This window comes from Salvia splendens, chromosome 18 (genome assembly GCF_004379255.2).
Source record: "Salvia splendens isolate huo1 chromosome 18, SspV2, whole genome shotgun sequence".
Lineage (NCBI taxonomy): Eukaryota > Viridiplantae > Streptophyta > Magnoliopsida > Lamiales > Lamiaceae > Salvia > Salvia splendens.
In genome coordinates this window covers 22,414,351-22,430,049 of record NC_056049.1, presented here as the reverse complement: position 1 = coordinate 22,430,049, position 15,699 = coordinate 22,414,351, and the positions used below count along the sequence as shown (strand labels likewise).

Genomic DNA, 15,699 nt, shown 5'->3' with positions numbered 1-15,699 from the left:
GGCAATACGATTATTTGATAGCAAACACAAGGAGTACAATATTTTTCATATATAAACATGTTTTTTTTGTTTGAGTATGGAGCAATAACATTTGTGCCATGTACACTCACCCCTATTATATAGGAGAAATAGTGATTTTAGTCAACATAATATGAATCGTTGGTGTTTCAATCAACTTCCACAATATGTAGATCAAACATCTAGCTACTATAAGCTCACTTAATTAACTTTGTACGGTTTCAAGATCATTAATCCTAATTCACGTTTACCCAAAACGCACACCAAAGAAATTAGAATGGACTTAATTAAGCATGCCAAATTCTTTAATTAATTAATTTGTAACATGATTACGCAACAAAGAGTGTGGCTTTAGCAATAGTTCAATCCTAGACAATTTATAATGCAACTAAGCCTTGCCTAATATCAAAACTACAATATCTTCATTTAGCCATAACAAGCACACTCACAAATTCTGACTTTTCACTAAATTTGCTATTATTAATCAACCAGCATAGACAAGTTATTCCTATTACCTAATTTTCTAGGTTAGTGCGCTAATACCAAAAGAGTGTCTAACACACACATGATGGTTTTAAAGCATATATACTTATATAGTTATTACGTAATTAATTGGTAAGCATATATTATTAAACTGTTACGTATATATAATGCCAAACTATACAATTAACCATGTTTCGACATTACATTTGGAACCGTATATACGCCATGTATTTAATATTAGGTCATCTTGTATATTTAGTTCGGTTTACATCATCGCATGTATATATACACGTAGAAAAAATATTCTCATGAAATCATCGCACACGCTCCTCAAAACTACGTCGTTTTTATATATATAATATATTCATCCGTGCGCTAGTTCAACTTTAATTTTGACTCATAAGTTTTGATTTGACGGCTAGAATCCTAAATCTTGGAAAATTGGCTACAAGATTAAAGTTCATACAGTTTAAGAACAAGCTTTAAACTCGCGGGAAATAATAAAATTTTGGCCAGAGTTTGTGGATGTAAATTCCATTTTCACTAATCTTAAAATAAAGATTCTTTCTGATACATTCATTTGCCACTTTAATTTTCTGAGTTAGCAACGTCAGGTTTTATTTTGTTGAATCCTAAATCGTGGGAGATTAGCTGTAAGGTCAAAGTTCGTGATTTTACGACAAGTTATAAATTCATGAAAATATCACAATTTTATCCAAGTTTATAATTTTAGAGACCATTTGCTCTTCATTTTACTATTTGTATAGTAGTAATATTTTATATAAACATATATTAATAAATAAATAGCTTGACTTAATGGAGTATAATTTTAATACATTGAGATATAATCCACATTAGAGGTCCTAAGACGATATTTCACAACTTCACTGGCAAGGTTTCAATTGAAAGCAGAATAAATATAAGTGAAATTTACAATATGAAGAAATTTAACAAATATCGAAAAAATGAATTAATTGTCTATTGTGAGTGTGATGACTCAATCTCACCGAATATCGAAGATGAGTTAGCTAAGTAAAGAAGAAGAGATGTTAAAGCTGATCTCAAGCTTCAACACTCAGGAGCCGTCCGATGCAATTTTAATTGGGAGATTAAATCCTGATCGTCCGATTCAACTAGCCGTTGGATATCACGTTTAAATAGATGTTGTAAAAGTTAGTTAGTCAGTTTTTCAATTTCGTGTGATGTAGCCGAGCTCGATTTCTTCTCTCGATTCAATAAGAAAGTCTTCTTCCAAATCCATTTCATACATTCGATTCAAGCTCGTGTTCATCTAATCTAACAAATTGGCGCCGTCTGTGGGAATGTGTTGAAGACGACGAGCTGATTTGATTTTCTGGAAGCAGATCCACGAAGAAACATGGCATCTAGGTTTGAGGCCGAAAAATTTACAGGCAAGAATGACTTCGCCCTCTGGAGGATGAAGATGAGAGCGATGTTGATTCAACAAGGCCTGGCATCTGCGATTACGGTCGAGAAGAATGATGGAAAAGGCAAGGGGGTCCTGGATGAGAAGGCGGTTGCCAAGAAAGCTGAAATAGAGGCTAAGGCGCATAGTGCGATCGTGCTTAGCCTCGGTGATAAAGTGCTACGTGAAGTCGCGAAGGAGAAAACCGCGGCTGATGTTTTGACAAAATTGGAAGATCTCTATCTGACAAAATCTCTTGCGAACATGTTATTCATGAAACAACGTCTCTATTCTTATAAATTCTTGGAAGTAAAGGGTATCTTGGAGCAATTGGAAGATTTTAATAAAGCTGTAGATGACCTAGAGAATATTGATGTGTCAATTGGGGATGAAGACAAGGCTATTCTATTGTTGAATGCTCTGCCGCATACATTTGATCAATTCAGAGATGATTTCTTGTATGGTCGCAATAGGACTATCACTCTCTTGGAAGTTCAGACGGCCTTGAGGGCTAACGAGCTTCAAAAGAGTGAGTTGAAGGCTACTGATCAAAATGCCGAAAGCCTCAACATCAACAAATTCAAAGGCAAGAAGTCGTTCAAGAAACCTTATGAGAATTCCAAGAATGCTCCAATAGGGCAGAGGGAGACTCGTTCTTGCCACTGGTGTAAGAAACCAGGCCACTTGAAGAGAGACTGTTTTGCGTGGAAAAGAAAACAAGAGACAGAGGGGAAAGCTGTTAACTCGGCAGAGGCAGTTGAAGATGATGAAGTCCATGAGGTGTTGAATATTCTGGACGGTGATGTTTCTGGAACTTGGATCATGGATTCAAGGTGTAGCTTCCACATTTGCCCTAATCTTGAGTGGTTTGATGATATTAATGCAGCCACTGGATCTGTTGTGCTTGGGAATAACCCAGTGTGTTCTGTGAAGGGACTTGGATCAATAAAATTAAATGGTGTGAATGGAGCAGTGATAACACTCAGTGGGGTTAGATATATCCCCGATGTTAAACGGAATTTGATCTCCTTGGGATTCTTGGAGAGAAAAGGGTGCTCTTTCTCTTGTTGGGATGGTAGAATGGAGGTATGTAAGGGAGGAAAGGTGTTGATGAAGGCTGAAAGGAGAGGCAGTTTGTACTATATGTCTGCACTAATTTGTAGCAGAGGATGTGATGAGCTTCACAATATAGCTTCATGCACCGTGAACCAGTGGCATACCAGATTAGGACATCCGTCTGCTGGGAGTGTTACAGAATTGATTAAGAAAGGAATTCTGCAATGCAGTGATGATGAGGATGCTGCTGTTATTTGTGAAGAATGTGTGCTAGGCAAGGCCAAGAAGTTGCCATACTCAAAAGGTAACCACACTTCAACAAATCCTCTAGATTATGCACATAGTGACTTGTGGGGACCTGCACAAGAAAAATCAGTTGGAGGAGGCAGGTATTATATGACTGTGATTGATGACTACTCTAGAAAGATTTGGTTATTCATCTTGAAAGAGAAGTTTGAGGCCTTCATCAAGTTTAAGGGATGGTGTGCTGAGGTGGAGGCTGAAAAAGGGACATGTCTGAAATGCTTAAGGACAGACAACGGCCTTGAGTATTTGTCCAAGGAGTTTGATGTTTTTTGTAAGCTTAAAGGCATAAAAAGACATAGGATTGTTCCAATGAATCCCCAACAAAATGGGGTGGCAGAGAGGGCCAACAGAATCATTTTGGAAAGGGTGAGATGTATGCTTATTGCTTCCGGAATGGAGAAGAAATTTTGGGCAGAAGCAGCCTCTACAGCAGTCAAACTATTGAATAAGTGCCCCTCAACAGCCATAGGTGGTGACACACCAAATTTCCGGTGGTATGGATCTTATGGAGGATATTCTGATTTAAGAACCTTTGGTTGCAAGGCATATGCTCAAGTGAAGCAAGGAAAACTGGAGCCTCGTGCTTTGAGGTGTGTGATGTTGGGTTACTAGCAAGGAGTTAAAGGGTATAGGTTGTGGTGTGTAGAGCCTGGTAATGCAAGGATAGTGATAAGCAGAGATGTTACTTTCTGGGAGAATGTACTACCATTCAGGAAATCTGCTGAAAAGGTGGTAGATGAGTCTCATGAAGACAGACCCAATTCTGGAGTCGAGGTGGAGCTCGAGCCTCAGACTGATATCCCTATTACAGATTCTGGAGAGCCTTTGCATAATGAACAAGTGCCTCAATCATTTCAGTCTGAAGGAGATCAAAGTAACATGAGAGACTGAAGGCTTGCAAGAGACAGATCAAGAAGAGTGATAAAACCACCAGCAAGATACTCAGATGCTGAGTTTCTATTCTATGCTCTGATAGTGGCAGAAGAGGTTGAGTATTCAGAACCTACTTCTTACAATAAGGCTATGCAAAGCAAAGAAAGAGAAATGTGGATGCAGGCAATGATTGAGGAAATAGAGTCATTGCTTAAAAATGGCACTTGGGTGCTGGTTGAAAAACCTGATGGAAGAAGGGTTGTTAGTTGCAAGTGGATTTTTAAGAAGAAAATTGAGGCATCTCGAACAGAAGGGGTGAGGTTCAAAGCTCGGTTGGTTGCAAGGGGGTTCACACATGAGCATGGTGTGGATTTTGAGGAGGTGTTCAGTCCAGTAGTTAAGCATGCATCTATCAGAATATTATTGGCTATTGTTGCTAGAAGAGACTGGGAACTAGAGCAACTCGATGTAAAGACAGCCTTCTTGCATGGTGACCTCAAAGAAACTATATATATGCAGCAACCTGAGGGATTCATCAGACCTGAAGACAAATGGAAGGTTTATCTACTGAGAAAGAGTATATATGGGTTGAAGCAAGCCTCTAGGCAGTGGCATAGGAAGTTTGATGAGCACATGATCAAGATTGGTTTTGTGAGCTCAAAATTTGATGAGTGTGTGTATAATAAACATGAAGGTGGAGCTGCAGTTCAATACCTATTACTCTATGTTGATGACATGCTATTAGCTGGGGCTTGCAATTCTGAAATCCAGAAAGTCAAAGATGAGCTCAGTTCAGTGTTTGAGATGAAATATCTGGGCTCTGCTAAGAGGATTTTGGGGATGACAGTTATCAGAAATAGAAAAGAGAAGAAGATATGGCTCACTCAGACTGACTATGTGTTAAGATTGTTGAAGAAGTTTAGGTTGGACAAGGTTAAAGAAGTGACAGTGCCTATGGGGCATCACTATAAGCTATCAATGGAGCAAAAGCCAAAAGCTGAGGCAGAGGTGGCTGAAATGCAAAAAATCCCATATGCAAACATGATTAGGAGTGCTATGTATGCCATGATTAGCACAAGGCCTGACATAGCTCAAGTCGTATCAGCAACTTCAAGGTGTATATCAAACCATGGCAAGGAGCATTGGTCAGCTTTGAAATGGTTGATGAAGTACTTGAAGGGTGCTAACAATATTGGCATTTTGTTTAATGGTGCAAAGGAGTATAGTGGAGATGCATTGATGGGCTGGGCTGACTCTGATTATGCAGGGGATATTGATACTCGAAGATCTCAATCAGGGTACATATTGAGTAGTTCAAGAAACAGTAGGGGTTGTTGTGATAATTCGAGTGCAATCAGCTTGGCCAAACACCAAGTACACCATGAAAGGAGCAAGCACATTGATGTGCGTCTACACTTAATCCGGGAAAAGATTGAAATGGGTGAGGTGAAGGTGTTCAAGGTAGACACTGCAATGAATCCAACCGATATGCTGACTAAGCCGCTACCTAAGGTGAAGCTGAAGTTGTGTATGGAACTGGTGAATCTGTGCAGCCTGGATCATAGGTGAGTTAAGTAATCAAGGTGGAGATTTGTGAGTGTGATGACTCAATCTCACCGAATATCGAAGATGAGTTAGCTAAGTAAAGAAGAAGAGCTGTTAAAGCTAATCTCAAGCTTCAACACTCAGGAGCCGTCCGATGCAATTTTAATTGGGAGATTAAATCCTGATCGTCCGATTCAACTAGTCGTTGGATATCACATTTAAATAGATGTTGTAAAAGTTAGTTAGTCAGTTTTTCAATTTCGTGTGTTGTAGCTGAGCTCGATTTCTTCTCTCGATTCAATAAGAAATTCTTCTTCCAAATCCATTCCATGCATTCGATTCAAGCTCGTGTTCATCTAATCTAACATCTATAATGCATAAAGTATACCAAAATTCTAGTTCTTTACCAACTTGTTTGTCGTTACAACATACATGAAATAGGAAAACTAGCGGTTAAGAAACATGGACACCACCATATTACTTAGACTCTGCTTTATTTGGGGTCAAAACCAGAACGGCTTGTAGCACCCGGTCATGGTCCCAATTTTTCCCGAAGCCGGAGCTACCTGTTCAAAACCAAAATCAGCAGTTTCTTGTCCGACGACAAGAGTAGAGATATATACCATTCCTAAGTGATGTTCGCATACGTAGTTGTGGACTCAATTTACCATCGTTACATATATACACCACCATATGTATATTTATAAAAATTTCATTATATTATATAGTATAGAAGTATAAAATAATAGAAGAGGATCTGGCGACTCGCATGATTAATTGGAGGAGAAGGTCGATGATTGTTCTTTTCTGGACCACATCCATTAATTGTTTCCCTAATCATGCCATTCCCCCATTTTATTTGTTTTCTTTCAACTTTTATATACTCCTACTAAATAAATAAACCATCCACTTGACCCATTAACTAACAATTCACATACATTATTAATCCTATTAAATAAATTAAACTTCTTATAAGGAAAAAATATTTATAACTTTAATTATTTTAGTAACATGCTCTTGATCCTAGAAGATCAATTTAGTAATCGAGAGTCCACGTGTCGGCAGCCGATCCGTGGAAATACGATACACTAATGCACGCATTATGGTATATATGTACCGCAAAGTCACACACATTGCACCCATTTTGCCATCGATTTTATCACACACACTTTTCTCCGCACAATAATCTGAAAAGGCCGCAGCGAATTCATCATCATCATCATCATCGACGACGACGGCGACGGATCCATGGAAGTAGGCCTGAATTTCAAGGAAACTGAGCTGTGCCTCGGCCTCCCCGGCGGCGGAGGCGACATCAGCAAGACCAGCGGCAAGAGAGGCTTCGCCGAGACGGTTGATCTGAAACTGAACCTGCTTCACTCCGACGACTCAGATCTGAAGGAGAACGTCGAGAATTCGGCCTCCGGAGTGGGTGAAGCGGTTCCGATTAAGGATCCGGTGAAGCCTCCGGCGAAGTAAGCTGATATTCGAAGAAATTGCGATTGGGTAGAATGATTTCTGGAAACTGAATGTGAGATTTTGATTTTTGTGAATCTAGGGCGCAGGTGGTGGGATGGCCACCGGTGCGGTCGTTCCGGAAGAACGTGATGGCGAGGCAGAAGAGCGAGGAAACGGCGGCGGCGGCGTTTGTGAAGGTGTCGATGGACGGAGCGCCGTACCTCCGGAAGGTGGATCTGAGAATGTATCAGAGCTACAAAGAGCTCTCTGATGCGCTGGCTAAGATGTTTAGCTCCTTCACCATGGGTACGTACATTCAATTTTGAAAAAAATACCATAAATTACAATCGATTTGAATCACTGTTTTATCATCTAAAAAATATTTATGTGTTGAATTCAGTTGGTAAGTACGGGAGCCAAGGAATGATAGATTTCATGAATGAGGGGAAATTAATGGATCTGTTGAACACTTCTGAGTATGTTCCAAGTTATGAGGATAAGGATGGGGACTGGATGCTCGTGGGGGATGTTCCATGGGAGTAAGTTCTTCCTTCATCAACTTTTTTTTTTAAATATTTAATTTCTCTACAATATACTATATGTAGCTGAATTATGGAGATGTTAAGGAATAACTCATTGGATTATAATTTGCAGGATGTTTGTGGAGTCTTGCAAGCGCCTCCGCATTATGAAGGGATCTGAAGCCATTGGACTTGGTATGTGTCTCCATCCAACCTACCCTTGCTTTCATCAAATGTTTATCAAGAAAACAAAAAACTAGGGTTTGTTTCTAGAGAGAGAAATATTATGCGACTTTATGTTGTGTTTTAGTCCATGTTTAGCGTTATATTTTTCTTTTATATATTTATTTTTATCCTAATACCTAGTAGTATTAATTTTATAAATTACATAAAAATCAAGATCTAATTTGTTGTTTTATTAATTTATTTGAAATTATAAAAAAAACAAATTGAAATTGTAGAATTATATTATAGTCAAAATAAATATATAAAATAAAATAATAATACTGACATAGCTTAAACGAAAGTGGTGGTCATGGATGATCCTTTATGTAACATAATATTAGTGTCTTTATATATCAAAATTCCTATTTAAGAAATAGTAGTTTAAGACGAGTTTTTAAAAATTATTATGTCTATTTATATATTTTTTAATTACATGCATTTTAGCCTTTCTTTTTACTCTTTCAATGCATGCATAAAAAGTTTGTATTGTAGTCGTCTTAATTAGCACATGAATAATCTGGTTGACAGCTATATGTCTATATATTCACAGCAAAATACATTTATCATTTTCTTTACGATGAATATGCCTGAAATTTTAAAGTATTTTTCGTGACATTTATAACTAATCAGTATAAAATATTGCAAAAAATATGTGGTTTTATTTATGATGAATCTAATTTTTTTAAAAATGAAACAATTAGTAATAGTTTCCTTTTGTTTTCGTGTATGAATTTAGCACCAAGAGCTGTGGAGAAATGCAAGAGCAGGTGCTGAAGCATCTTGTAATGATCATCACTTAATTTTACTGTTTGTGCGACTTGGTTTGATCCAACAGAAAACTTGTTTTTCTTGTAATCTTTCTTCTTTTTTTGTCATGTTTCCGATTTTTATTTCTGGGTTTTTTCGTGACTGTGTCTGTATTTTGTTATAGTATATATAGATATTGAACAAGAATCATATGTATTGGACAAGAACGCAAAATACACTCATCTGTGTCTGGCTTTGTTATTGTGCTATTATTATAATCACTACTTGACCTAATTACCATTATTGCCTTGCTTAATAATTACACCCTTGATTTTGTTGCTACATCTTTGTTGTCACACTTGTGTTTATGTCTTCCTCTTCCACTTATAAAATGCCATGTTTATTATTTCACCAGATTCTCCATATCTTGGTATTTATTTTTTTAGATTATTGATTATTGCAAATCACTGTTTCTTGAATATTATAGTCCCCCAACTAGGGGTCTGGAGGGAACAAGGCCATGTGCATGTTCATGGGACTATTCCTTTCATTACCAATACTAAATTATTTACACACATTGAATACCTTTTCAATTTTTAAATTGAATTTCTTTTTCTTGGAATTTAATTTATTTGTCTAGATGGTAAATGTTGGTCAACTTTGATGTGATGGAAATTTCTTAAAATAAACAGCAATGGTTGTTGGGAGCATATGCATATGTTCCCAGCTGGAATATTTTCTAATAAGTTTTCAGCTTAATTAATTTCTTTTTATGATTGAACTGAGGTCAATGGCATTTGAACTACTTGTTTCAATAATGATGCAGTCATCTGAGTATGGATTCTTGTCAATGGATTTTAAAATTTTAATTAACTTTTTCTGGTCAATGCATTTGATTACTAGTACTGCATGCATTATTTTCTAGTCAATGAAATTAATTACTGCTAATAGATTATCGTGTTATGCGATTAGTATTATGGTTATATGTAACCATAAGGACCTATATGTATTATAGTGTAGTAATAATGTGCATACTTATAAATATATATACTCTTACAAATAATTGATTATATACCCATACATACTATTCTTGTAGTACTATGTTTTAGTAGTAATATGTAATCCATATTTTAGAATTTAGCTATAATATATACATATAGGTTTTGTATATCATGATAACGGATTATAATTATTTTTATTTGAATTTCGTAAAAGTTATGTGAGTTAATTATTTTTGTCGAGTAGGGAAATCGATACTTGAACTGTGGAACACACAATATGACTTGAAACATGCGAGAAAGATTTTGAGCCCTCCGTATTTATAATGTGTTCTAAAATGCTCAAATAAAAAGGATGGCGATCGAGCAACATATCCAATAGTTAGAAAAAATAAAACTCAAATTTTCAGAGAATCGAGTAAGGAGATAGAAATTTACCCAAATAAGTTAAATCGGCTTATATAATGTACTTCGTAAAAAGGTAATGTTTTAAACGAACAAGAATTTTTTGCTTTCAATTCAAATTTTCAACAATATAGAAACAATTTAGAATATAAAACAATACTGCTAAAAATGATGAAATTGGTGAATAGACAAAAACAAAAACCCTATCCAACATAATTACAGAAAAAAAGCAACTCACAAATATATAAAAAAAAATAAATAACATACGTGTTGGCGGTATCTGCGACTCGTCAATCAAAGAGTGATCTTGAAAGCTTTAATATGAAAGGAAAGTTTTTGAACACTAATTTTCAAAATATCATGAATGTTTTATCATGAGTCGCCCCACTCCGAAAGAATCAGTTTAGATATCCAATTTAGTGTGCCAATGAGTATTTTTAATATATATTATTTCAATTAATTACTTTGTGAATTTGCGCGTGTAGTTAAGATCTTGTGATGATGATTAAGAAATCGGAAAAGATGAGTTTTGAATATTTAAATATGACTTCCACCCATCATCTTTTCTCCTCATAATATCATTTAGATGCAACGAACTTCAAATATAATGATAGTTTCAATGTTCAAGTAGGAGACACTTAAAAGGCTAATTAGTAGACTAGTGAGTAGTTGAAAGTCATAACTATTCATTTTATTTAATGAGGAAAATCTAGAAATATCTATTTCAGTGGCTCATTAATATTACTATCACAAGATCTCTTGCAGCAGTCATATTTATTGAGAAACCGGAACTCCAAGAAAGGACATAAATCTCCTTGTTCAAATTAGTAAGATTGAACACAAAATTAAATACGCTCAAATATATTTAACATATCTTTTTCACTCACTAGAAGCTGATAAGTTGTCACAACAGATTAACATTTGCATATATTATATCCCGGGATAAATATACGGTTTTAGTTCATAAGATAACTCAATCCTAAATGGATAATCATGAGATAATTAGTCATAACTTATCCCATATGACTAAAATAATCTCACAACTCAATTCTAGATTATATCTTAGTATTATTTCATCTAGGAAACCGAACACCAGCTTAATGTAAGTCATCAAGTTGAAAAATCTATAACCAAAAACCCAAAACTATTTGACACTTTTTTGCATACATATACAATCATCGTTTCTATGTATAGATTAAGAATCAACCCTGCACAGCCAGGGCTTGCAAGTGCTCAGTGAAAACTTGCAAGCTAATATCATCAGTAAATATAAATTCCGAACCCTCTTTATACGTCGAATTTTGAGTGACAGAAGGATTTAGCTTAGCAAGAAGAAACCTTGCCTGGCTGCTGTGCTGGTCACACTTTATGAATTTTGGGACTGGGATCCGTCCAGCCATCAGCTGCTCGGCATCAAGCTCCACAGCTTCCAAGAGTTCCCTAAAGCTTTCATGGCTCGGATCCTTGTCATAGCCAAGCTTCCTCCATTGCGCAATCTTAGAGCCATGGTGAATGACGACATGGAAGAAGGAATCGAAGAGTAATATCACATCGGAAGAGATGGAGCATATATCCAAAACAACTGCAATCGGTGGCCCATCAAATGAATACTGGAACAGGGTTGGCTGCACCATGATAAGAGAGTTCACCACCCCTTCACGGTTTAGCATCAGGCGGAAATAAGCCGTCTCATCTGGAGTGCTGTTGAAGACATCCATGAACTGGGATCTTCTCAAGTAATACATAAACTGTGGAAAGAGGGAGAAGTTTGTCGAAAGGCGGAAGGTTGATGGGTCTTCCGGCACATAATCACCAAATTTAGATGAAAAACGTATCAGCATTTTATCCAACCATCTGATTACTTCATGGGCGAAAATCTCTTCTGTTTTATTGATGGCAAGCCTAGCCATAACTGAAGCAGCTGCTTCCTGATCGAATCCTGAAGCAATTTCTGGTGAGTGTTTCACCACCCACCTTCTTGCAGCAGTTGTCACCCTCTTCCGAACTCCCATGTTACTATATCTGTATTGTGTTATGAACTGAATGAAAAATGCAGAGCTCGGTTGAGATTTCTGTTCACCTGCAACTTCAAAGAAGAAAGCAATGCATGTTTTGCTGGTGACTGTACCCAGTTTCCAAATGTGGGTACCACCTTTACCAATCACTTTCTCACTCACTGTATCATTCTTCTTTTGGAGAGAAATGCAAGGTCCAAGTGCTCCACAAATTTTCACGTCTTTGGAAGTCACGATCTCTATGGTCGCATCAAAAGCCATCTCTAAATTTCCATCACTGTCACGATCAAACATGTGACGCAAGCTTTTTCTAAACTCCTCAGATTCGAACGACTCTCCTAACATCATGAAACCGTTGGAGCTTTCAACTGGGTCTTTCAACTCAGCTGCTCCGACCTGATCCAGAGAGCAGGCGAACAGATCAAGAACGATGGATGACTCTGATAATCTCTGAGATATTTGCTTGTAATATTCAAAAGATTTTCTATGGTAGGAAGCATAACCATTGTTGAGATCACGGTGAGTTCTAATAGCACTGCCAAAATCTGAGTCAACAATCATTCCAGGGCCAACTGTTGCAGGTCCAGTTGTGAAGACCATTACACGCGAACCAGTATTTATCAAGCATCCTTCTAACAGTCCAATAGCAACTGCTATTGCAACCCCTGTACACCGTAAAGGTCGATGTCCTGGCTTGACCACAGGTGAAGAATGGATTTCTTCAATTGCTGTGGTGATATTGAACTCGTATTCAGATACTGGAACCAGAAAGCCTTGCTTTTGTACTGATGAAGTCTTTCCAATAGACTGCTTCATGTGATGGAGCCCAAGGAGCTCTTTGGCCTGATAGCAGAAGTAGGTAAGCATTCACCATAATAAACGTACAGAAATTTATCAAGCAAAAGCAAATTTAAAAGAAGTATCAGTTTATTTTGAAGTTCTGATAAGTTTATCCATGGCTCTAACACCAGCAACCTCAAGGCCTCACCATCAAACTCTGAGAAACCCCAACTACAAAACAGCAAAGATGCATTCATGCCGTAACCTGAATCCATTAGGCACACAGTTCTGCAGTAGCCCAAACAACTGCCTAAGCTTTGTACTAAGAACAACTCACTATATTACGAATTACCTTCTTTATTCAATGAATAACCATAACTGCTATCAGTAATTAGCAGACAAATTGCAAATCCACTATTAGCCTGACAGCCTGGGCGACAAAGCACTATCTTATCAGTAGCGCACTGTAAAAAACAATTTAAAACACCTGAATCTTCCATTGAATTTACTAACAGACTGGTAAAACTAATAACAAGTAAGTTTCTATGCATCAAAAAGCTTAAGCCAAGGGGCAAAAGGTGACTACATGAACAAAATGGCTCAGACATGTATGTGGGTACTGTTTGATATGAGTAATGAGACTGGATTTCAAGATTTGTATACTATATTCGAAGACATGGTCGAATTTGGGTTATACTTTTCCCGTTTATACTTTTCTCGTCACAACAATTCAAAGTAACTAACAAGTGTAATAATCAGTACATTAAAATAAATCACCAGTTAAGGACATGCAAATCACAATCTCATATGAAGATTGGAACTGCATCAGTTATTCTAATCTCAATAAACAAGGCGAGACAAAAATGTTAGTAATTCTGAAGCATCTCAGTTCTTTATCAACATTTCCCAGAATCTCCTAGCTAAGTGATTTGAGAAAAAACATCATTATGCATATTCACTTTAACAGACATCTACTTGAGAGTTGAGATCGTTGGAGGAAACAAAGTACAAATTGTTGACGATAGTAAGTTCATGGATTATAAAGTCAAGCAAACACGAATATAATTACATCATTACAAATAAGAAACAGTTCTGATCACATCCATGTAAGAAAGTTCATAAGATTTTCAACTAGGAAACTACAAATTGTAATGTGCTAGTATCAAGGACAAAATACTGTACAGATGTCACCTAGCATGAACCACAAAATGGAAAATGTCCCTTTTATCACACAATTTACATGTGGAAAAGGTGAATTCAGTTTTCTGCATCCAAACATTATTGATCAGCATCAGGTATGAAGCCTGAATAGGTAAGCATTTATCTCAGCAATGTAACTGATATCTTTGAGAATGGGATACAACTGCTCATTCAATTTATTTAACTTTCACACACACAACCATGCACTACAAGAGAACCATCTTGCCGAGCAAATTCATATGTTTGAACGCACCGTACCTTTTCAGACGAGACCTCACGCCCTCCATGAAACATGACAACTCTCAAACAATCTGTGAATGCCAAATCATACACCCTCACCATTGCATCAAAAACCACCAGTCCAACCAAAGCATTCTCCGGAAGACGCGCAACAATATGCAGCAACTCACTCTTCAAAGCCCCTAAATCCTCCTCCGAAGAGCAACCATCCACAACAAACACAAACGCCGGTCCAACTCCAACACTAGCCCCACTCCTCTCCAAACCCAACCCATGCCCCGAATAGGCAGAAAAATTCGAGAACGAATCGCTATTCGATCTCGGCGCCGGACCTAGATGATACTCAACGGTGCTGTAAGTGGGGAAGAGCTCCGCGGGGATGTTGTTCTCATTGATATGATCGTACGATCTAGGAAAAGGGTTTCTACGGTAGCAGAAGGGGCAAATCCAGATTTTGGAGGTGTAATCGACGCGGGAGTAGGGGTTCCAAACGGCGCCGCACTGGGAGCAGTTGACCGGGTCGTGAGCTAGGATCGGGAGCTCGCTGAAGGGCGTCAGCGGAGTGCACATTACCGATAATGGAACGACCAGAGCTGAGACTTCGGGCCTCGAGAGGGGCCATGAGTGCCACGGCCAACGCAAACCCTCGATCGCTTCCAATTCGGTGAAATCCATCGACGATTTGGGAGGTTTTAGCGGATTTTCATTAGTTGATGAAACCTGATGAAGATCGGGGGCAGTGGCTTTGAGATTGGAGGAGGCTCATGAAATTAGGGTTTAATTTTTGCTAAAATTGAAAATTGAAAAAGTGATGGCCGGCTGCCATCCGAACAAAGCAGAGCATAATTGCACAACTGAGGCTGAAGGAAAGTGCCGTCCATCACGTGCCCAGTCACGTGAACAAAACATTTTGATGTATAACTAATTTTCAATTCGTAATTATAATCTTGAAAACTAAATTTTAATTCCTAAGAGCATCTCGATGCGGAGGACGGCGTCCGTGCCACTGGCACGGCACTCCCCTGTCCGTCGTTGTGCTCTTGCCGCTGGCACGGCTCTACTCGATACATCGAGCACGTCTGTGCTGCTGAGCAGGCTGACGTGGCGCTACGGGGTTGGCCAACGGCTTTACCGTTGGCATTTTCATTTTTTTTTAAAAATTTGAATTTAATTTAAAAAATCTTTTTTAAATAATTTTTTTCCCATTTCCCAATAAATTATATCCGTTTTCTCCTGACTTTTAATTTTTTTTTCAATTTTTTTCCCCCAAAATTCACATTTTCATCTATAAATTGGCCGATAGGTCTCGGATGACTCCCGAGCAACTTGATTCACATTTGGCAATGATGCGGGGTCTCCGAAAAACATTGGGGATAGGGCCAGAGGACTAGTCTTCCACGGGG

General features: G+C 37.8%; 2 protein-coding genes across 2 annotated transcripts; one reads left to right on the top strand and one right to left on the bottom strand.

Annotated features, from left to right (window-relative positions):
• The first annotated feature begins 6,834 nt into the window (after positions 1-6,834).
• Positions 6,835-8,961, top strand: LOC121776314 (auxin-responsive protein IAA14-like). The gene is made up of 5 exons (XM_042173492.1): positions 6,835-7,182; positions 7,266-7,471; positions 7,566-7,704; positions 7,820-7,881; positions 8,648-8,961. Exons 1-5 carry the CDS (start codon positions 6,956-6,958, stop codon positions 8,683-8,685), a joined length of 672 nt encoding a protein of 223 aa, XP_042029426.1. The 5' UTR covers positions 6,835-6,955; the 3' UTR covers positions 8,686-8,961.
• Positions 8,962-11,132: 2,171 nt separating this feature from the next.
• LOC121776313 (protein transport protein SEC23-like) lies at positions 11,133-15,179 on the bottom strand. Its single transcript, XM_042173491.1, has 2 exons — positions 14,315-15,179; positions 11,133-12,919 (listed from the first exon to the last, which is right to left on the bottom strand). Exons 1-2 carry the CDS (start codon positions 14,969-14,971, stop codon positions 11,264-11,266), a joined length of 2,313 nt encoding a protein of 770 aa, XP_042029425.1. The 5' UTR covers positions 14,972-15,179; the 3' UTR covers positions 11,133-11,263.
• Between the last annotated feature and the right edge of the window lie 520 nt (positions 15,180-15,699).

Coding starts and splice junctions, on each gene's coding strand:
- LOC121776314 (XM_042173492.1), top strand. CDS start 6,956: ATGGAAGTAGGCCTGAATTTCAAGGAAACTGAGCTGTGCCTCGGCCTC. Junction 7,183..7,265: donor CCGGTGAAGCCTCCGGCGAA/GTAAGCTGATAT, acceptor TTGTGAATCTAG/GGCGCAGGTGGTGGGATGGC. Junction 7,882..8,647: donor ATCTGAAGCCATTGGACTTG/GTATGTGTCTCC, acceptor GTATGAATTTAG/CACCAAGAGCTGTGGAGAAA.
- LOC121776313 (XM_042173491.1), bottom strand. CDS start 14,971: ATGGATTTCACCGAATTGGAAGCGATCGAGGGTTTGCGTTGGCCGTGG. Junction 12,920..14,314: donor GTGAGGTCTCGTCTGAAAAG/GTACGGTGCGTT, acceptor TTCTGCTATCAG/GCCAAAGAGCTCCTTGGGCT.